This window comes from Triturus cristatus, chromosome 12 (assembly GCF_964204655.1).
Source record: "Triturus cristatus chromosome 12, aTriCri1.1, whole genome shotgun sequence".
In the NCBI taxonomy this organism is placed as follows: Eukaryota; Metazoa; Chordata; class Amphibia; order Caudata; family Salamandridae; genus Triturus; species Triturus cristatus.
Window position 1 is genome coordinate 317,286,923 of NC_140595.1, and position 22,225 is coordinate 317,309,147.

Genomic DNA, 22,225 nt, shown 5'->3' on the forward strand with positions numbered 1-22,225 from the left:
GTTTAATCTGTTGGCAAATGTCACAATCAAGAACATAAGCGCGCGCTTGCTTATATAAACCAAACCACCAGTAACGTTGTTGTAGCAGAGATATTGTAGCTGACACACCGGCGTGGGCTGACGCCAACCCCTCGTGCGCAGCTAGGATCAGTGCTGGTCTGCAGTCCGCGTTGGGAATAATTCTGTCACCAACGTCGTTAATCCTCACTAATGGGACGTTATCAGGACTTAAATGATAAATATAACGAGAGGGAAAACCCTTCGGGTAATCACCTCCCTTCTCTGTAGCAGCAATAGCTGCCAAGATGTCATCATCAATCTTACTTTTGGATCGTGTAACTGCTGCCACCAAGTATGTAGCCACTGCTGTTTTCGCTGCCTCGTCAGCTAAGCTGTTGCCGACAGCATGGACACCAAGCCGCTGGTGACCAAGAGTGTGAATAACACTCACGAGAGGGAGACGTTCTTTAAAGTCTGCCACTCGAACCCAAAGCGTTTTATGCTTAATTGTGCTACCTTTAGTGTCTCGATAATCATTCTGAGACCAGAAGTGTAAATTGTCATTGTAGGACTGGACACAGTAGAAGGAGTCACTCACTATAAGAGTAGTGACTCGGGGATCAGCAAACTCTAGTGCAAGCACCAGAGCCCGGAGCTCCGCTAATTGCGCGGTACAATCACCCAATGACTGCGTATGCACTGCATCAGATTGGAATTCACCATTTACGAATGTACCTACGACAATTGCGCAAGCCGCTGAATAAGCGTGCTTCGATCCAATTGCGGGTTGCGCAGACCCGTCAGTGTATATGACACAATGGTATTCTTCGAGCGGGCGCAAAGACAGAGGTGCCGGATGAACGAATTCATACTGCAAGTACTCTCGAGTCTGTAATGAGGCATCAAAGATGTAAGTGACGTCTGGCAACGTCAGTGTTGTGGCCCATTGTATCCACCGTGGATGCAAAGCTTTAGAATTTGGTACACTTGCTTTAGTCACTGCCTCTAAAGCAGGATATGGTGTTACAACCAGAATCTGTTTCCCATGCGACAGTGCGCGTTCCTTGAGGATCGCCATCTGCACAGCAGTCAGAACTTTTTCGACCGTGGAAAAACGTAATTCAGCAGAGGTGTACAAGTGGGATTTGTACGCAATGGGGACTGTGTCGCCCTCATTAAACGTCAAATACGTGAACCCCACGGCGCCTGGTACTATTCTTATTACCAGGTTAGTGCGGTTATCACGTGTCAGCAAGTATTGTGAAGCAAGAAGGTCAGCCTGTAAAGACTGTAAAATTGCAGAGTGTTCTAGCTGCCAGCTAGACTTCGAAAACGAAGGTTGTACCAAGGCGTAAAGCGGCTTGATACGCTGGGCATAATCAGGAATGTACGTACCGCTGAAATTCAGAAAGCCCAGCAGAGATTGTAATTTCTTCAGTGTCGTAGGAGCACTTAAGCGTGCACACTTCTCCAGAAAGTGGGGGGCTAACCCCTTACCTTCATTGTTGAGCTCGTAGCCCAAAAACAACACCGTATATTCAGCGATGTGTGACTTCGCAAAATTGAATTTGTAGCCATAGTCAGCAAAACTCACGATAATATTGTCGACTCGAGACAGATACGGCATCAGCTCATCATCCGTAAGATAGATATCGTCAACATAGGAGTATGCGTCGGGGTCTATTCTTTCTAATAGAGAAACCACGCGAGCAGAAAAGACGCCAGGGCTATTTTTGTAACCCATGGCTAATCTTGTAAACTGTTTTTGTTTGCCGCCCGAAGTAAACGCTGTCCACTGGCTACTCAGTGTGGACAGGTTGTGGCTAAAAAAGCCATTGGAAATGTCAAGTGTCGTTTTAAACCTTTTACGCACGAGACTGTCGACCAAAGCCGAGCTATGTGTATTTTGTACCGCGCAGGTCCGGCAATGGGAGTTTAGGTGCCGGTAATCCAAAACTAAACGGTACGAGCCGTCAGGCTTCGTTACAGTGAATAAAGGGTTATTCATAGGGGACACACAAGTTTCAATAACACCCTGATATTCCAATTGTTCAAGGATTGCCGCGACGTGGGGTCTCGCTTCACGACGCATAGGATATTGAGGTTGAGGCTGGGGCAAAGACCGCAATGGAATCTCATGGCAGGGGGACAATCTGTCCCATCCCACCTGAGTACGATACACCGCCGGCGCAAGCGCCCACTCCCCAGCATACACTTCAGCTTGGTCCTTAGGCACCGTGTGCGCAAAGGACGGGAGGATTACTTCCTCCCCTCTAGGAGCCTCTAAAATGAAAGCTGGGGGCCAATCTGCCTGTGGTCAGGTGGTGGTCAGATTATCCCAAAAAATCCCTTTTATTGTACATTGTATGTCACCCTCAATTAATAAGACTATTTCATAAAGTCTGTCAGGGGGAGCCACTCTGGTGTCAGCTGTTTCAACAGTAACCGAGATATCAGTTGCTGTCACCGCCAGAAATGGACGCAGAGCTTGACGGACTATGGTAATTTCCGCTGCGCTGTCCAGGAGCGTCAGCGCCCATGTCCGGTTCCGAAGCTGTGTCCGCACTATCTGAGGCATACCTTGCCGTCAGAGCCGCCACTTTCTTCTTCTGAAACGGGGGTCTTTGTCGTGCAAATTCGTCCTGCTTGCCTTTACCCTCAGTCTGTCGGGGTTGGTCACGCTGTTGTGGAGCACCCCGACCTTTGCCACCGCCTCCGCCACCGGACTGTGTAGCCGATGTTTCCTGTGAAGAACGAGGAGAGCGCTGTTCAGAAACCTGAAATCTATCAGGAGACTTTATAGCAGCACGATCGCGCAGATCATAAGTGCGTTCACTACTTGACTGTACGGGAGAGGCAGGCCGAGAGCCCTGTTTCTGTTGCTTTCCCTGTAGTTTAAACTGCCATTTTTGTTTTGGAAAAATGGGTCGTTCGTCCTTACCAGACGTTTCTGCCTTACCCTGCTGTTTTAGATCGGGATTCTTTATGACAGGCTTAACCCCTAAAGAGCTACGACCCAAATCCCGATATGCCTCTGCGATTATTTTCGCAAATTCCTGCGGTTTGTCCTCCTCAGCAACTCGCTTCAGTTCATTACGAACCTGGAAATGCAAAGCATCACCCTTTAGGTTTCCAATTATCATGGTAGCCACCAGGTCAAATTGACCGAGGAGCCGCATCCCTAACTCTATCGCAGACTCCGCACCATGGTTCTCTTGAACTCTTTTGATAACGGAGGGCAGCTGCAACATAGACGGAGTGCCAAAGCACTGCGCGTACGTCGCTGCAAAGACCTTGCCCCAATTTACACAATCATCTATGTGGGGGACCAAGTCTTTAGGCAAACTAATGGTGAGGATCCTGTGTTTCTCCACAGGAGTAGTATTCGGGTAAACCGCTTCTATTTGGTCAAATTTTTCAGCAAGCCAAAAGGGGAAATCATCCCTATTTTGGGGGCGCTTGCCCATAACAGAATTAACCATAACAGGACTAATGACCACCGCGTGATGATCAGTAGGCTGCCCCGCAACAGCAGGTGCCCCCGCCTGCATATTGCGCGACACTTACTGCACCAACGCCCTATATACCGTAATTAGGGCAGTGTGTAGTACACGCAACTCAGCTACCGTCACCGTGAGGTAACGGGGATGAGGCGTAAATCCGGCTAGCACCGGCCAAGTGGCCCCTGCAATTGATAAAGGGCCCATTCTCGGCGGTATAACCACATGGGGAAGGGGGCCATTAAACCAAATATGATGCTGCCAAGCAGATATTGGTATTTCCTGTGTCCTATACGGCGTATAGTTCGCTGGCACGGCAGCGGCAGTGTAAGAATGAAAGGTGTCATCATCCCCCACCGCCGGAATCGTCACCCAAGAGTAGAACAACTCATAGGGATGAGCCGCATCGGCTCCCACCACAAAGATGACGTTCATACCAGTGTCCGGCACCCCATACTGCGTCAAATGACGTTTCAGAGCTGCACGGCTATGCGCCGCAATATCCACCGACATTAGGACAACACACACTTGAAACTATCAGTAGCACAAGGGTTCAATAACCTTTTTAATTATCAAGCTTGAAAGAACCTATATCAATAGACCTAGGTAGGTTTTTAATCCGTCAGACTTGTTATCCGGAAACAAGAATGAGGGTGTTGTGGACAAACGCGAGCACTACTGAGGCGTTTCAACTCATAGACCAAACGTTAGGTGCGCCATGTTGCAGGGATTCTGCTTATACACAGAACTATGCGTAGAACCCCAGGACCTCAGTGAGTTGTGGTGTACCAGAAACTCACCTCAGAACCCAGAACCCAGTATCCGGCTAGCATAAGTGTCCCATTCCTTATCCGAGATTTAGCTCGGCGGTCCCAATGAAAAGACAACCCAGAACAAGCGACTCAGTACATACTCAGGAATGGTGGGAATCGGAAATACCTGTTCGTATATTATTCTCACATCAGTCCACAACAAGAATCAACAGAGACACGGTGAAAATAAAAAGAGTTTATTTTTATAGACCACGTGTCCTAATATGCAGTACTTTGGCTAATACAAGCAGACAAATGATTAAAATCAAAACCATCAGCATAGTTACAATTCCATAGAATATAAAAGGGGTGATCATGTTATAATGACAGTGGATACTACCACCTTCCCTCTACTAAGAAGCTAATATTATTATTAGACTAACAGAAAGTCTCTTAGGCTTGAATAGGGGACCCCATACCTCAAAGATCAGCTTAGTGAAATCACATCACAGGAGCATCAGGAGTCTTCTCGCAGGAAGGCTCGTCTTCGGTCTGAATAATAAAAATGATGTCCGTGATATTAAAAGCACCAACTTTCAGGTATGTGCAGCTGCTCGTGTGTTATGACTAAATAGTGGGTCGATCAACCTAGAGTGGAAAACATGCATTGTCTAACAACTCAGACTGTTTGTCACATCGTGTGCAGACCAAGGTCGCTGCGCAGAGCTCGGGATGGTAACAACAGATTGCTCTCGTGTGAGGCAAAACTCGAGTCAGCAGTTTGTTTAAGCAATAACATGTGAACGCAGTGTCGTGTGCAAAAGCAGCAAGATGGCTTTCTAACTTCTAACGTGGTTATGCTAACTTAACAATGTATGTACGTATTAAGGGAGTCCTTACTACACAACCACGGTGGCTCTTCGCCGCCACGCCTGGCTGCGGTCCACGTCTTTCTCAGGGGATGTCCAGAGCACCCTCATGGATATGCCCTTTGATGGCCGTCGCCTTTTTGGCAAAAAGGCGGATAGTGCGCTGGTGCGCTTCAAGGACTCCCGGGCTACGGCCAAGTCCTTGGGCCTTTCGGCCCGCGCCCGCAAACTTCTGCTTTTCATCCCTTTCGTGGCCAAGGAAGGGGCACCCCCTCGCGTCCGCCTAGCCACCGCCGCAGACCCAACCTACACGCGGTCGCGGACGTGGATTCTGCCGAGGCGGCACTGGGGGACAACGTGCCGGTCAGTCCACATCTACCCCGGCAGCATCCGCCTCAAAGCCCTCCTAGTCCATGCTTTCAGGCCCATTCCACGCCAGTGGGAGGCAGAGTTTGCCATCACCTGCTCCACTGGCGTTCCATCACGTCGGACAGGTGGGAGCTGCAAATCGTCCGAAGGGGCTACTCCCTCCCCTTCGAGACGACCCCTCCAGCCATGCCACCGCAGTACCCCACCGTATGTCGGGGGATCACTTGAATCTTCTGCGGGAGGAAGTTACGGCCCTCTTGGCCAAGGGGGCCATCGAGTGCGTACCTGGTCCAGAAGTAGGTCGTGGTTGCTATTCCCACTACTTTCTGGTTCCCAAGAAGGGCAAAGGGGGCCTGTGCCCGATCTTGGACCTCAGGAGCGTCAACGTCTTCCTCCGGAAGGAACGGTTCAAGATGCTAACTTTAGCTCAGGTTCTGGCTGCCCTCGACCCTGGAGACTGGATGGTAGCGTTGGACTTGCAGGACGCTTATTTTCACATTCCCGTCCTGCCGGCCCACCGGCATTACCTTTGGTTCACGGTGGGCCAGGAGCACTTTCAGTTTACCGTGCTCCCCTTCGGCCTCACCAGTGCCCCTCGGGTGTTCACGAAAGTGATGGCGGTGGTCGCAGCTCATCTGCGCAGATTAGGGGTTCCAGTCTTCCCCTATCTCGACGACTGGTTGTTGAAGGCGGGCTCGCCCCAGGCAGTCGTCTCCCACCTCCAGACTACGGCCGACCTCCTGCATTCACTGGGGTACACCATCAATGTGCCAAAGTCGCATCTGAGTCCCTCTCAGAAGCTCCTCTTCATCGGAGCGGTTCTGGACTCGGAGAAGTTCCGGGCTTATCCTCCGGAACAGCGGGTCCGGGATATTCAGGCCCTGATTCCCATCTTCCGGCCTCTATCCTGGGTTTCGGTCAGGTTGGTGCTGCGGCTTCTGGGTCTGATGGCCTCCTGCATCCTGCTGGTACATCACCCAGGTGGCGGATGCGGGCACTGCAGTGGGACCTGAAGTTTCAGTGGGCCCAGCATCGGGGCAACCTGTACGACCATGTCTTGATCTTGGAGGGCACTGCAAAGCAGTTGCAGTGGTGGCTCACGGACCGCGATTGGGTCAGTGGCAGATCCCTCTCCCTACCCCAACTGGAGCACGTAGTAGTGACGGATGCGTCCCTCCTGAGATATGGGAGCCACATGGGAGAGGCGGAGATTAGAGGCCTCTGGTCTCCAGCAGAGTCCCGACTCCATATCAACCTATTGGAGCTGCGGGCGATCCGGCTTGCACTGAAGGCATTCCTTCCCTCTGTTCGAGGAAGTGTAGTGCAGGTGTTCACGGACAACACCACCGCCATGTGGTATTGCAACCAACAGGGCGGGGTGGGGTTGTGGACCCTTTGTCAGGAGGCTCTGCGCCTCTGGACATGGCTGGAACATCAGGGCATCACCCTGGTGGTTCAACATCTGGCGGGCTCTCTGAACGCCAGAGCCGACGAACTCAGCTGCCGGTGCATGATGGATCACGAGTGGCGTCTAAACTCGGACGTGGCGGAAGGCCTCTTTGGGCAGTGGGGAGAGCCTTGGTTAGATCTATTCGCCACCAAAGAGAACGCGCAATGTCAGCAGTTCTGCGCGCTGGAGTTTCCAAGGCGGCACTCGCTCGGGGATGCCTTTCGTCGCGAGTGGAGTTGCGGTCTGTTGTACGCCTTTCTGCCTATACGATTTCTGCCCAGAGTGCTGAAGAAGATCAGGCGCGACCGGTCCCAAGTCATCCTTGTGGCTCCGGATTGGGCACGAAGGTACTGGTATCCCGAGCTACTCAGTCTGTTGATCGATCCCCTGATCCGTCTACCTCTTCAGGAGGACCTTCTGTTGCAGCAGCAGGGGGCGGTCCTTCACCCGAACCTGTCCAGTCTCCACCTCCATGCATGGAGATTGAGTGGCGGCAGTTGATGCCATTTGACTTGCCTCCTGAAGTCTGTGATGTTATTCTGGCAGCCAGGCGTCCCTCCACAAAAGCGGTATATGCCTGCAGGTAGAACAAATTTGTGGCATGGTGCACAGCAAAGGCTGTGGATCCCCTTTCCGCCCCTCTTTCTGAGGTTCTCCTCTTTCTTCTTTCTTTGGCCCAGCAGGGCTCTGCTCTGGGCACCTTGAAAGGTTATCTTGCTGCTATCTCTACTTTCTTATGGCTTCCTGATCAGCCTTCTCTTTTCAAATCCCCTGTTGTCTCTCGCTTTCTTAAGGACATTACTCACATGTTTCCTCCTGTTCCTTTTGTAATGCCTCAGTGTGATTTGAATCTGGTCTTGACGTTTCTGATGTGTGCTCCCTTTGAGCCACTTCATAATTGTCCTCTTCGTCTTTTGACGCTCAAAACTGCTTTCCTGGTGGCCATCTACTCTGCTAGAAGGGTGAGTGAGCTCCAGGCTCTCTCTTCTAAGCCTCCTTTCCTTTCTGTCCATCTGGACAAAGTTATTCTCAGAACTCGTCCTTCTTTCCTTCCTAAGGTTGTGACTGCCTTTCACATTGGGCAGTCTGTCACGTTGCCCACCTTCTTTCCGCCTCCTCACCCCTCGAAAGAGGAAGAGCGGCTCCACCGTCTGGACCCAAAACGGGCACTGTCCTTCTATTTGGATCGCACCAAGCAGTTCCGGGTGGACGACCAACTCTTTGTAGGCTACGTGGGCGCTAAGAACGAACGAGCGGTGCACAAACGGACCATCTCTCGCTGGGTCGTTTTGTGTATCAAGGCATGTTACTCCTTAGCTAAAAAGGAACCTCCTGTAGGGCTGAGAGCCCATTCTACTCGGGCCACTGCGGCTTCCACTGCACTGGGACGGGGAGTCCCCTTGAAAGACATCTATCAGGCGGCAACGTGGGCATCGCTGCACACATTTGCTAAGCATTATTGCCTGGACAGCCAAGTCCGGGGAGACGGCTTCTTTGGCCGTTCTGTTCCCCAGGACTTTCTGGTGTGATCTTGGTTCGCAGACCCACCACCGGGGATGGTATTGCTGGGGTATCTATTCTAAGGTGAGGAATCTAACTAATGTGTTTCTTTCAGATGAACAAGTTACTTACCTTCGGTAACGATGTATCTGTAAAAAACATTAGTTAGTTAGATTCCTCACCGACTCATCCATCCTCCCCGTTCTGCGAACCGTTATCTAGAGTTGAGGTTATCCCTTTCAGGGCCCTAGAATTTTTTGGCACCAGTGCCGGTCTCTTACATGGCTCTGCATTCCTGGCGCGGAAAGCTATCTACAAGAACTGACGTCAGCGCGCGAGGGCGGCGTCTAAGTACTCCGACGTCATCCTGGCGCACGACGCCGACGACGGACGCGGAGCTGCACACGACGCCTAGCGACGCGCAGGGGTATTGCTGACAAAACTTTCCGGATCCAGCCTGACGCCTGGGGATATTCTAAGGTGAGGAATCTAACTAACTAATGTTTCTTACAGATACATTGTTTCCAAAGGTAAGTAACTTGTTCTTTTGGCAACTGCTCACTGGTTTCTTGGAGCCAGGTCTTCACTACATCAAATATCTGAATGCAATAAAATGATTTTACACATCACTGTAAATGTCAATAACAGGTGGTGATCAAAAACGTCAGTTGCTTTCTGTGCCTTGCCATACAGTAACCAAGGGCAGCAAGCTTTTAAAGTAGGGATTGGCTGCTGTCATGTAGGAAATCAGTTGCTCACAGAGGTGTCTACCCTGGTATGAAGCCAACCTGTAAGTTTCGATTGGGGCTTGACAACTGTAGCTTCTTTTAGTCTTCTGATGATCTGTTTGAAGTATGTATTCTTTTGTTTAGTTGACCATTAAAATCCACCAATTATCGATTCAGTGCTCTTGTGTCTGAAAGTTCTCACTGGATAGACGTGCCTTTGTTTACCTTCTATTTCATGTTTGTCAAGGGCAGGTTTCCTTGGCAACGACTTGACGGATAAGACGTATCTTTTAGGAACAACATCTGGCTTCAGACTGAGACTCTGCACTGGCTGTTAAGCAAAAAAGCAAAAGTCATTAGGGGGAAAAAAGCAGGATAATCGCAAAAAAACATTCGAATTAACAGACCAACTAATGTGGATTGGCACCATAGACTTGAAGCAGGCAAAGGTAATAGAAAACAGGAGCAAGGGTTCTTGGAAGAAGCCACAATCATGCAACTAACTCAAAGAACAGTTACAATGCATCAGGTTCCTATTCAGACCTCCTTATAAACCATAAAACATAGGAAGCAGTCCTCAAGGCACAGTAAATGCTTCCCTACCATGATTCTTTGGGGGGAAAAATTAAAAAGCAAGGGAGAATTGGGCCTAAGCCTACAGGGAAAACCTGGGTTGGAATGAAATAAGGAAGAGATATTTATTTAATTTAAACCTGCAAAAGTATGAGGGTGGTGCACGTAGACACTGCATGCATGTCAATTTCAAGTAAATAAAAATAAGAAGAAGAAACTAGGGGCTTGATTGAGTCTACGGCATTGAGAGATGCTGGTAAACATCTCGCCCCAACATCCTTTGCACGAGATAGTGGAGTGAACTCTGAGAGAAGCCTTCCTCCAGTGCTGAGACCAAGTCAGCGAGAAACCACTGAGCAAAACCAAAGCAGGTAAGCCCTCCTCGGGACGATGTTGCTCTTTTTCATCTTTTTAGTCCAGAAAGTGCTTTATATAAGATGTTCTTTGCTCATCAGAAGGAGAAGTGATCTGAGCCAGAAATATTTCAGTTTGAAGTTATCAGTTAGTTTCAAGGTGCCAGTTAGTTAGATGGTCCCTTGGTCAGAATGGATAAGTAGGAGAACTTTATCCTGGAATGGAGATCACTGCAATTCCCATATTTGTTAAACGTCCAAGGATTGGGGCCTCTGGTGAAATGTGGCATGGTCAGTAGGTAGAGGATGTTCAAAGGGCTTCGAAAGTCTTTAGAAGCCCAATGTACAAACGCCTCTATCTCTTATGTTGGTATATCACAGTCAAAATATTTGCCAACAAAAATATTAATCCACTTTTTGAATACCCCTCTGTCATCAAGGAAAATGGAAATGTAAGTTTAGATTTGCTCTTCTTGACTGCACATCTCCTTACCTTCATGATATGGTGGTAGTCGATATTGAGGATGCAATATATTTGTAGTCAATATTTCGACCACTAGATATTGATGCCCGCTCTGTTTATCCTCTGGAGGAAGAGTCTCTGTCAATAGGGAAACACTGGAACTAGGATTTATTTTTCCAAGGTGGTAGGGAGTAAAATCGATAAAATCATTACATGCTATCCTTGCCCAGCATGCTGGAAATCCTCAGGCCTGCTGGACTTTGAGCAGTCATTCACGCAGGATTTCCTATTGAGAAGACTACCATTCACATAAAATTATTATACCCACATCTGATAATGCCGAGACCTCAGAGACTTTGGAGGAAGACTAGCGTATTTTGCACAGCCCCTGGGCACCAGGACCTGCACAGCGCACTTTGCACTCGGTCCCTTGCGGAGCCCTTATCATCGGCGTGGAGGTCCCGCAACGCGGGAGACCTCAGAGACTTTGGAGGAAGACTAGCGTATTTTGTACAGCCCCTGGGCACCAGGACCTGCACAGCTCACTTTGCACTCGGTCCCTTGCGGAGCCCTTATCGGCGTGGAGGTCCCGCAATGCGGGAGACCTCAGAGACTTTGGAGTAAGACTAGCGTATTTTGCACAGCCCCTGGGCACCAGGACCTGCACAGCGCACTTTGCACTCGGTCCCTTGCGGAGCCCTTATCATCGGCGTGGAGGTCCCGCAACGCGGGACACGCGCGGGCTCGGCCTGGGCGAAGACCGGGCCAAGACGGGCCCGTCTTAGCCCGTCATAGCCAGGAGTAGGCTGGGCTGGGCCATAGACCTTGGTTCTCCGCCCATCTCAAAATCAATTTTTGACAGATAAGTGTCCGTTGCCCATTAGGTTATTCATTGTCTGATTGCGTGTATGTTAGAAGTTTCTGCTCTGATGTGGTTTTGAGGTGCACGACCAACTGATTGTTGTTAGCCACACTTGTATCTTATGATCTACTTAAATACACTTAAATACACTTGGTCTGGCACCTTTATTCATTTAACCGTGACTCCCCTTAATGGTATCCTCTTCGTGCATTGCCCGATTTACTGCCCCTTCGCTTTTCTCCATTTATTTTTGCTACAATGGTGAAAAGAAAAGCCTTAAGTTCTCAGTCTAAGAAGCAGACGAAAGCAGGGGAGGGACCATGTGTTTCTATTTTAAATGATCTAACTGGTGCTATGGGAGCCTTGGAGGAGCAAATTGTGTCTGTCGAAGAAGCCATCTCCCGTGATAACACGGTTGCCACAGCTTGTTCGGGGGACCCATCTTCTAATCAAAATAAGCAACCAATAGACGACCCTATTGCTGTTAGCAATGGGTGTGTCTTAGATATCTCAGACCATATCTCTTTTACCGATCAGGATGCTGAGTTTCAGCCACCCACTAAACGACCAAAAAATCCGATTTTAACTTTAGACATAATGGCAGAACCAACATCTAGGGCCAAAGTTACCTCACAGAAATCTGGTAATAAGGGAATTTACAACCCCACCCCCCCCCCCCCCCCCCAAATTGAAAAAAGCAACCCGTGGTACGGTGTCAACCCCCACTCATGTTTTAACCCAGACTAATGTACTGGCAATACAAACCAAGATAGAGGCAATGGACATCTTCCTCAGAGACTCCCTAAGTAACATTATTACAAGGCTTGGCGCGATCGAAGAGATATTATTTAAACATTCGAAACCTACAACAACTACTGAAGCGCCATCACCTATCCCTAGTGCTCTTAAAACCAGGACAAATAAGGATCTGGTTAAGCCCACATCAAATCCAAGGAGTACCCAGTCCAATTCTAGACATCTTGTTGACCATGTACATCCATCTCAGGGTAGTACCACAAGTTATTCACACTGTAGGCAAACTGCGGCGGATTGTTACATCGATGACGGTAACCGATATAATGTAACTCCATCTGTAAATCCAGTGCACGTTTCAACTGCCTTTTTTTTTTTGATCTACCACCTGCTGCTACGCCATATACAGTGATATTAACTAATGTCCCAAAATTGAGAGAAGACCTGCATGAACCTTGGCAGGTGTTAAGAAACAAGTCTTTGGCTTGGCTGGGATCTAGGGTAGGCGAAACAGATAGGTTGTTTACGGAGTTTAAAATGGTAAGGAGGGTGAGTTGGGTGGGAAGAGACACCAAAGTTTTCCCTGGTGACTGCGTGGTTTTGAATTTCAAGACACCGCAATTTGTTCGCTGGATATTGGGTAGAATGGATTCACTTATTGGCCCCAGGCAACATTGGTGTGGTTCCTCTGGGCTTTTTTATAAGCCTGGCGCCCCAGAAACAAGAACCTTAACTAAAGATCACGGCTATGAATATCCCATACAAACACATAACCGTTTTGAGCATCTACCTTCTTTAGAAGAAGTAGTTTGACGCAGTAGATCGGTCAAGCCAGGGCGCAATTTGGCTCAAGATCCTGGGGAAGCGTCATTTACTATGAATAATGAAACTTGTATGGTACAACCTGTAAACAATTCTATGCGAATTGGTGTTCATAATGCAACCAGGGCGAAAAGAAGCTGTAAGGCTTGTATTATGCCTTCTCTCCCTGTTGGTACTGGTAGACTTAGTCCTGATCCTATGACCCCCAAAATCCCTCCTAAGAATAATAATACGACCTTGGGTTTGGGGTTCACACTTGTTCCCCAAACCCCCCTGCTTTCATTGTTACCTTCAACAACCTTGGGAACTGGGTGCGGGGGGAACAAGTCAAGAACAAGCCCCGAGGGACTTCAAATTGCTTATTGGAATGTCGCAGGTTTAAAATCGAAGTTGTTAAACGACATATGGTTGGATTTTATACGGAATTTTGATATCCTTTGTCTACAGGAAACCTGGTTAGTGGAGACCGCTCACCTGCCAGGATATAGAACTTTCTTCACCCCAGCAGTCCCGTCTCCCTGTGGTAGAGCGAAGGGAGGCCTTTGTATTTACATCTCAAACCTTGTGAACTATGACAAATGTAATTTTTTTGATGATCTTTATTATCAAGTCATTGGTTTAACTTGTGACCCACATGTAAAGTTGATTATAGTCAATTTTTATAACAATGTCCCACAGCCTCTGTTTGCAAGTATTCTGAAATCTTTATTAGACAGATTAGAGTGGTTCCAGGATTCAACGGACAAGGACGTAGTTATATTGTGGGGGGGAGATTTTAATTGTTCTTTATGTGAACACACAGGTAAAGGGATATGTGGTCTAACGTATGACAATAATGACGAAGATTGCCTTCCGCATTTTGCGCATACGACTCAAGGGGATTTACTTAATGATACATTATTAACACATGACATGGGCTTTTGTAATATGTTAACAACTCCCATGACAGCTTTCTCCCCAACTTTTAACGGTCGTGGCGCCTCTTCCATAATAGATTTTATTTTGATGCATAATAGGCACTCTTCTAGAGTTATGAAGTTTCACACACATGGCTTAGCTTTAAGTGATCATTTTCCACTAAGCATAACTCTGATGATGCAATGTCAAACCATTAGAACGAGGGGCAGAAACATTAATGACATCAATAACATCAAACTAAGTAGGCAGAAGGGTTACGCATTAAGTTGGGAACGTGTGAATCATGAAGAACTCTTGAGTAAAATAGTCAGAGACTGCTATAGCAACATTGTGTATTGTCTAAAAGAAGAGGGCGATCGTAGTGATATTGTGAAGAATTTTTCAATAATTGCAGCAACCATTAAGAAGGCCCTCTTTGCTGAAACCAATAAAAGTAAACCAATGAAGCTTGGATGGTTTGACCACTCGTGCACTCAAGCTTACTCAAAGTTGAAGCATGTGCTCCATGCTGAAATTAAAAATTTACTTAACATCAGTAATGCCAGAAGGGAGTACAAAATTGCACTGAAAAACAGGAAAAACGAGCTAAAAAAGTTAATGTGGCTAGCACTGCAGGAGGCAGCCTTGTTGAAAGATTCGGCAGCCTTTTGGAAGGCTGTTAATGCTCCGTTCTTAATTAACTTGGACAGAGCTAACATAGAGATTGCAATTTCTGAACATGACTGGATTAGTCATTATACACATCTCTATGATTGTCCTGTCGTTGCCTCGGATGCTTTAGGCCCACCAGTAACTGAGCCATTGCCCCAGGGACTAGAAATTAAAAAGCACTTGGATTTTGCGCTTCAGGAAGTAAATGAGGCCATAATGGCTAGTCAATGGGGCAAGGCACCAGGCCCGGATAGCATCCCTGCAGATCTTTTTTAATCTAATCTTGAACTATGGGGACCACTTTTAACTTCACTTTTTAATGCATCTACTGAGTATAGTCTTCCTCCAACCTGGCTAGTCTCTATTTTAGTTTCCATTTTTAAGAAAGGAGATGGAGCTAATCCGGCATGCTATCGCCCCATCTCCTTGCTAGATTACTCTATGAAAATTGCCGGTAGAGTTATTTTAAACAGGTTACAAGATTGGGCAGAGGACTTGGGAATAATATGTGACATCCAATACGGATTTCGCAAGGGAATGGGGACGGTGGATCAGAGTCTTAATTTAAACCTTTTAATTAATAAATATACGGGAGGCAAAAAGGGGTAATTTATACCTAACTTTCGTTGATTTATCATCAGCCTTCGATTGCGTTGTACACGCAAAGTTATGAAAAATCCTAGAAGAGCTTGGTGTGGACACTGTTTTAGTTTCTTTTCTTAGACAGCTCTATGCAGGGGCCAAGGCTAGGGTAAGGTATGGGGTAGAGGGCCAATGTACCGTTGATTTTAAGATAGGAAAAGGAGTGAGACAGGGTTGTGTCTCGCTCCCTTCCTTTTTAACCTATATATCAATGGCCTAGAAAAACATCTAGTACAAAACTGTAGCGACCTACCCCAAATAGACTTCAAGAACCATTCCGGCACTACTATACGCTGACGATGCCGTGTTAATGGCTCGTACCCCTCTTGCCCTGCAACGAGTAATTTCGTCATTTGAGAAATATATGTCCAATCTGGGGCTCTCTATCAATGTCTCTAAAACTTTTGCTATGACTAGTGGCAGTAGTAATACCAAGGGTTTAAAGACAATGTTTGTTTATGATAAGCCTATAGAACATACCAAATCGTTTGCTTATTTGTGCATTTTATTCGATAATAAATTAAGTTGGCAACAAGCCGTAAAAGCCAGGAGGGTCCTGTTTGCTAGAACTGTGACTGCCCTTCATAATTTCAGTAAGAAATTGGGTAGGAGGCCCCCGTCTGAGCTGTTAAAAATTTACAATGCAAAATGTGTTTCTGTTGCCACCTACGGAGCAGGTGTTTGGGGGATTGTTGATGTTACCTCCCTGCAGACGGTGGAAAATAAATTTTTACGGTTCTTACTGGCAGTCCCAGATTCCATCTCAACTTACATATGTCATGTAGAACTAGGAATTGGTTATCTAGAAGACACTATCAAAATACAACCGATACTCGAATGGCATAGGATTTAGACCTCAGAAAATCTGGCCCTGAATCGCATTATTATTATAGATCTTTTAAAGCTGGAAGGGGCGTCAAGGATTAGATGTCTAACATATTAAATCCTTTCTTTACAATGTGGACCACAGTGAGTTTTATGATGACCCTACCTCCTCGTCCTTGATTGCGAGAAAGGACTTGAAAAAACTGTGCTTGGACTATTTAAATGATCGCAGACTGGCAACAGAACTGAAGAAAACTTCTGTTCAGGCACATCAGTTGATTTCCACCCACCTTTCAATCCAACCGTATATAACAACTGTTGTTGGTGATTTTGATAGGTTCTTGTTAGTCCGTTTTCGCTTGGAAATTATTCATAGGTCATTAAGGTTTCCTGATCGGAACGATTGGTCTAAATCTCTATGCAATTCTCCATGTGATGATATATCGACTCAATCTACACTACATGTTGTATTTTTATGTAAATTCTACACCATTCCCAGAAAAAGATGGATTCTGCCAGTTTTGAAATCCTTTGGTTTTAGGCACTGTCGACCTGCACTTTTAGCCCTGCAAATGTTAGACTCAGCCTACGTCGTAGTTTCTGTTAACGCATTTTTAAAATTCATTTTTAAATCAAGGAATCAACTGTTAATGTAGCTATGTTTATTGTCTTCTTATGCATTGTGTATTTTTGCTTTTATGATTAATGATTTTAATCGAATAAAGCTGTATTGATTGATTGATTGATAATGCCAACAAATATCCTGCATGTACAGTGGGTGAGTTGGTTTAACATCTTCTAATGCACATTCCACCCTCTGTTTATTTTAGGGTAGGATTCTGATGATAAATTGAAGTATGTAGTAATTTTATTTGAGGTTTCTAGCTTAATAATTAACAAAAACGTTAAATAATTGAATGATGTTCTATTTAAACATATATATTTATTTAACTCTTTGTGCTTTTGTCTCAGAAGTTCTGCTTTAAGTGGAAGTTCTGTTGCAACTGCTCCAGCTGCTTCTCCATAAAATCACATGGTTTGTAAAACGTGTGCAAGAATTTGTACCTATTAATAGAATTATTTTGAGAGATGAAGAGGTGATGTTTAAATACATGCTGGTCTTTGAGACTTGTGAAACTGAGTTAATGTTTGTGTCCAGTTGAGATTTTTTTAACAGATGTTTATTTTTTCTAGATATTTGGCTTCTTGGCAACAGTGGTTTATACTGCTAATACTTACTTAGCTGTCAATAAGTGGAGAATGAACAATCGACAGCCAAATACTCGCCAGACCAGCGACTATATCCGTGCTAGGACTGAATCCAGAGAAGTGGATAGCCGACCAGAGATACAGCGTCTTGATGCTTAAAGAGAGAATCTTGGAAAACCTGCATCAGAGAGCAGTGGGAAAAGTTATTTTCGGTCTTGCCGAGTACAGTTTGCATACTGTCATGTCAAGTGTAATGTCCCTTTTCAGAACATGAGGGAGATTAGAAAAATGTTTCAGAAGCATTTTTTTTAACGTGCACCCATATTTTCTCAATAGGAATGGTCCTAACTTGCCAGAAGGAACCTTTTAAAAAATCATGGGCAAGCGCAGAGTATCTGTGAAACAACAACATGGTAATTCATACTCAAAGTGCTGAATATGTTTTTCAGCACCTTCTACTGAATATCATCTGTCTTGTCAGTAAGAAAGTCCATCCCACAGAAACCTTGTAGAATGTTATGGCCCATGCCTTAACGTGTGAGCACAGATGAAATATGTTTTGTAGGTAAGGACATTGTTGTTGAATTTAACACAATTTTGCATTTTTACAGCTGATAAGGATCAATTTTTTGTAAATCCCTTGGACCAAACTTATCCATTTATCAGAATCATTAATGTAAATAACAGTATAACATTTTATAAGGAAGCGGAACGGAACTGCTCGGAGATGTGAAAGCTTTTGATCACAGTTTTAGCAAGTTAAGAGTTTACCCTGCCTTAGTCAAGGGTGATGGTGACTCAAGGTTATGTGTCCCCACATTTCCGTCCTCATTCTAATTAGTGTTTAAGATTTTTGAGAACCTGAAAAGTGCCTGTTGCTGTCGCGGTCTGAATGATGGCATAAACAGAGAGCTTAAGATGATAACATAGACCATTCTGATTCCCCTTCTTCAATCCTCAAAGGAATAATGAATTCAGAGCACCACAAAGGTCAGCGCATCTAATATTCTTGATAATACCCTATATGTTAAATCCGTCTCAACATTTTTTTTTTATGATTCTCCTTATTAGGTAGCGTCTACTTTTCTGATCCAAATGTTTGTTTTCTAAAATTATACGTAATTAGATTGTAATACACATCTCTTTTATTTGCTTTATTATGATCTCTTTCATTTTAGTAAAAAGTATTTTTAGCACAATAAGTGATTAATGAATAATAGAGGTGAAACTGATTACATAGGTCATTAGCCAAAATTTTGGAAAATAGTCCCAGAACTATTCATTTAAAGGTAATGTGTCCTGCATTCTAGTGTGTGAATACAAAGTGCAACAAATGAAGACTTCTTTAAGTAACATTTTATTTTTACTTTTTAAATGCAACTTTTGCACCACATAAAAATGTATGTTTTGTTTCTTCTTCAAAAGACGGTAAAGTGATCATTGTGCTGCTGCAGGAGTACCACAAGTGGGAAAGCTTCTTTTATCCGCTTAGATATCATACACACTTCGTCGCTATCCAAACAATCAAGCTTGCATCATGTTATAATGTGTTGTGAGGTTGAGGCTGAAATTACTTAAACAGAGTTCTTGGGCATCAGATCTACTGAAGAATTATCTTAAGGGCCACTTAGGCCTTTTTCCCAGTTAGTCTCAGGAAACATGTCAGAATCCTGTAGAATAAAGACTAGTTAGAGGTAAACAAGATCTAAATACATTTTGAGAGCCATTGCAGTAGCCGGATTCTCAAATTCCTAGAGTTCCAGAGTTCGATAAATTTGCACCAGTTACAGAGAGGATCCTGCTTCACACGTCTTCTGAAAACAAGGTATTGTCAGATTTTCTGCAGCTCAATAGTCGTTACCTTGTTTTAGTGTGGGGGGGATTCAGAAAGGCTAAACCCATTGGTGACAATTTCTGAACAATGCAGTGGTTTCTATTAGATTGTACAAGCCAGTGGTAAGAAATAGAATGTGTTTATTGTAGGCGAACGTGCTCTGTTGTGTTGGCTTTCTTGAGGTCCAGAGTTGATGCTTTCCTTGCCAATTCAACACTGTTAAGATGGCTCTTTGAAGGATCTTAAACTAGGCCCTTTCCTTAGTATGACTCCAGTTATCCAGCGTTAAACGGAAAGACTCTGAAAAGAATTATTCAGTAGTAGAAATATGTTAAAAAATAAGTGAAGCCTGTAGTAGAATAATGGTGTGCTGTATTCCAACCTTTCCAAATCGGTGCATGTTTTATCACTTCCATGCAACTACATTGCATTATTACATTAAAAAGAATTGTATTTGTTATTTACTTGGCACCTGCAGAGTAGATCCATCCACTGCTTTCTAACGCAGTCAACAATTTCATAAACAATAGGAGATAGTCTTGAAATGCATACGTCATCTGGTGATTTTGGACCAAAGATGATTTTCATAATTCATGAAGTACTGCATATTGTTTATTATCCACACTATGTGAATTGGCTTTTGCCTGGTAAGCCACAATTTGTTTACATACGTTGAACTCTGTTGTGTATAATTGTATGTGCTTGAAGGACACGGAAAGTCTTCCATCAAACAAGGTGGTGTTGAAGGTTGTGAATAAACCCCACAATGTATAGTTTACGTGGCGGATGCAATAAAAAAATTGTCAAGTAGTTGCTGAAATTCACCATGCAGTATAGTCTGGCATCATAGCATCATCTCAATGCAGGTTCTGTTCCATCAATACTATGACTTATTCATGTTTCAGCCAAGCTTAAATTTCAGAATTGCATTAGTTTTGTCATTAAACAGTTAATTGGTGCATGCAATTATCATACGATGCATGTTAACGTTTAGGTCAGCCCCCGGCAACTGTTCTATTGGAATGTATGCAGAATGTAATGATCTCAAACATTGTAGTTCTGAAGAGTAGATTGTCTCCATGTACTGTACTAAGACTCTCTGTCATTTAAAGGTGTTCAAAGTCACAGAGCCCATGTGGGAATTACATTGATAATATTTTTACACCGTTTCAGGCAAAGCTCATACATGATTGGAAAATGTGTTCGCACTTGTTTAAATGACATCACATTAAATACATGTTAGGAGAGGGTAAGGTAATTATAGTGCTTCTGTGTGTGTCTCAGGGTTTTGCAGCCCTCCTCATTATTTAATTATTTGTCTTCCAAACCATCTTTATGCTCTTTACTTCCTTTTAGGGAGTTAGCTGCCTGCAATAAAGCAAAATCTTATAACAACATGAGTATTATTGGTATATACTCCATAAGAAGTAGATATAAGCCAAATACATTTAAGGACTCCTAGGCCTCACCTGATTGGCTTATGCCGGGGCAGAATTGTCACCCCTTTTCAGTCCTGTTAGGTAATTGGGAGTCTATCATCTTAAATCATTTTAGTTCTTAGTTGGCAGAAACTAGTGTAATATCGGATTGGAGGTTCTGTTGGATACTTAAAAAAACTAGCTCTTAAGTCTAATCTTTTTGTTTGAGGTATTCCCTTGGTGCCCTTTGATGTGTCTTACACTGCTATAGAGTATCTGGAATTTTAATTTATTACCGCTAATGATGGAAATTTAGACAAGCATGATCCATGGGTTAAAAATCTTGACTGCGTTACTAGCCACCAATGCTTTTCATTTTTGACCGTTGTCCTCTCTTACTGGTTGACATAACTAATGAAATACTAGATACGTCCTAAAAAGAAAATTGTGGTAAGCTGACTGACTTCACCAAAGATTTGTTTGTTTGTTTTGGATAATTTGCTTTGTAATTGCAGATATCTATCTGTACTTGGGTAGGTCTATGTTAGATCATAGGCTGTTGCAAAAATGTAATTAATAAGAGAGAAGAATGTAGAAGTAATTGGCAAAGAGTGCAAGTGATTGTTTTTTCTTTTCATTATTGCTGGGCACAATGGTGCATTTTCCATCCATGCCCAAATTGTGCTTTTATCTTGCTTAAGCATCTTCTTGAACTAATACCATTTTTGGTATTTAATCAAATATTCTGGAATACTGAATTTAAGTTGAAGCAGCTTTTTGGAGCTGAATAAATAGCCAAAGGGAACTACTAAAGCTTTAGCGTGTTTTATATGGGCAACTGAAATGTTTTATAGCCCCACGTTCTTTGGCCATTTAATCATGTTGCAGGAGCATGGTGCTCCTGAATGAGTGTGTCTGGGCAGTTTTGAGACAAGGATGTCCTGAAAATATGCAGCTGAAAACTTAAAATTCTGAATTTTAAATTCTACGTCAGAACAATAGGCTAGGATTATGCTTTCTTTCTTCTTTATTCATTTATCCAGCAGCCATTTCAACATCAAATGATGAACTAACTTACCCATGAACACTTAGGAAATAGAAATAAACAGTCAACCAGTCACAATTCCTGACTGGATATAACTGTCCTTTACCACTCTCCATTACTCCTCCCTTTCTTTGCTCCTCCAGCAGCCTCAGGTTAAGTGATCTCCGCTATCTGTCTGAACTGGGCTTTTTTGTTTTAGTTTCTGCAGTTAAACTTTCTATTCTGATTGCCTAATCCACTTTTTCTTTGCGGGGGACACAGGAATGCCTGGCACAATCCTTAAGCAGCGATACACAAATGTTTGAAAGTCGGGCCATGGTGGTGAAGCGGTCCTCCAACCGCCCTCATGCTCCCCCTGGAGCATCATGAGCAGCACACATCCTCCACATCCGGTGCATGGCTTTCACCACCGACTTAACTGATCCCGGAGAAGTGTGCCGATTGCGGAGCCTAGACTGGATTCCCCGCTACCCTGGAGTCAGATGCCCCAAAACAGGGGTCAGGATTGTGTTGAAATAAGAGTGACAACTCCCACAGGGGTCTGTAGAATACCATTTGTTTTGCTTGTGCTTTAAGATACTGACGTGGGAGGAAAGCCCTATCGGATCACTGCAGAGCGCAGGTGTCCTTGAACTGAGGACCCTATTGATCCTTTGGGGGACGCAATCATTTTCCCTGGGACTACCAGT

General features: G+C 44.7%; 1 protein-coding gene across 1 annotated transcript in view; it reads left to right on the forward strand.

Moving 5' to 3' along the window:
- CMTM4 (CKLF like MARVEL transmembrane domain containing 4) overlaps positions 1-20,466 on the forward strand; it is a 385,333-nt gene extending 364,867 nt beyond the window's left edge. Inside the window, exon 4 of the mRNA XM_085639197.1 lies at positions 17,225-20,466. Within this exon, the coding sequence (XP_085495323.1) occupies positions 17,225-17,398 (174 nt within the window). The 3' untranslated portion in view covers positions 17,399-20,466. The remainder of the gene's footprint in view (positions 1-17,224) is intronic.
- The last annotated feature ends 1,759 nt before the right edge of the window (positions 20,467-22,225 follow it).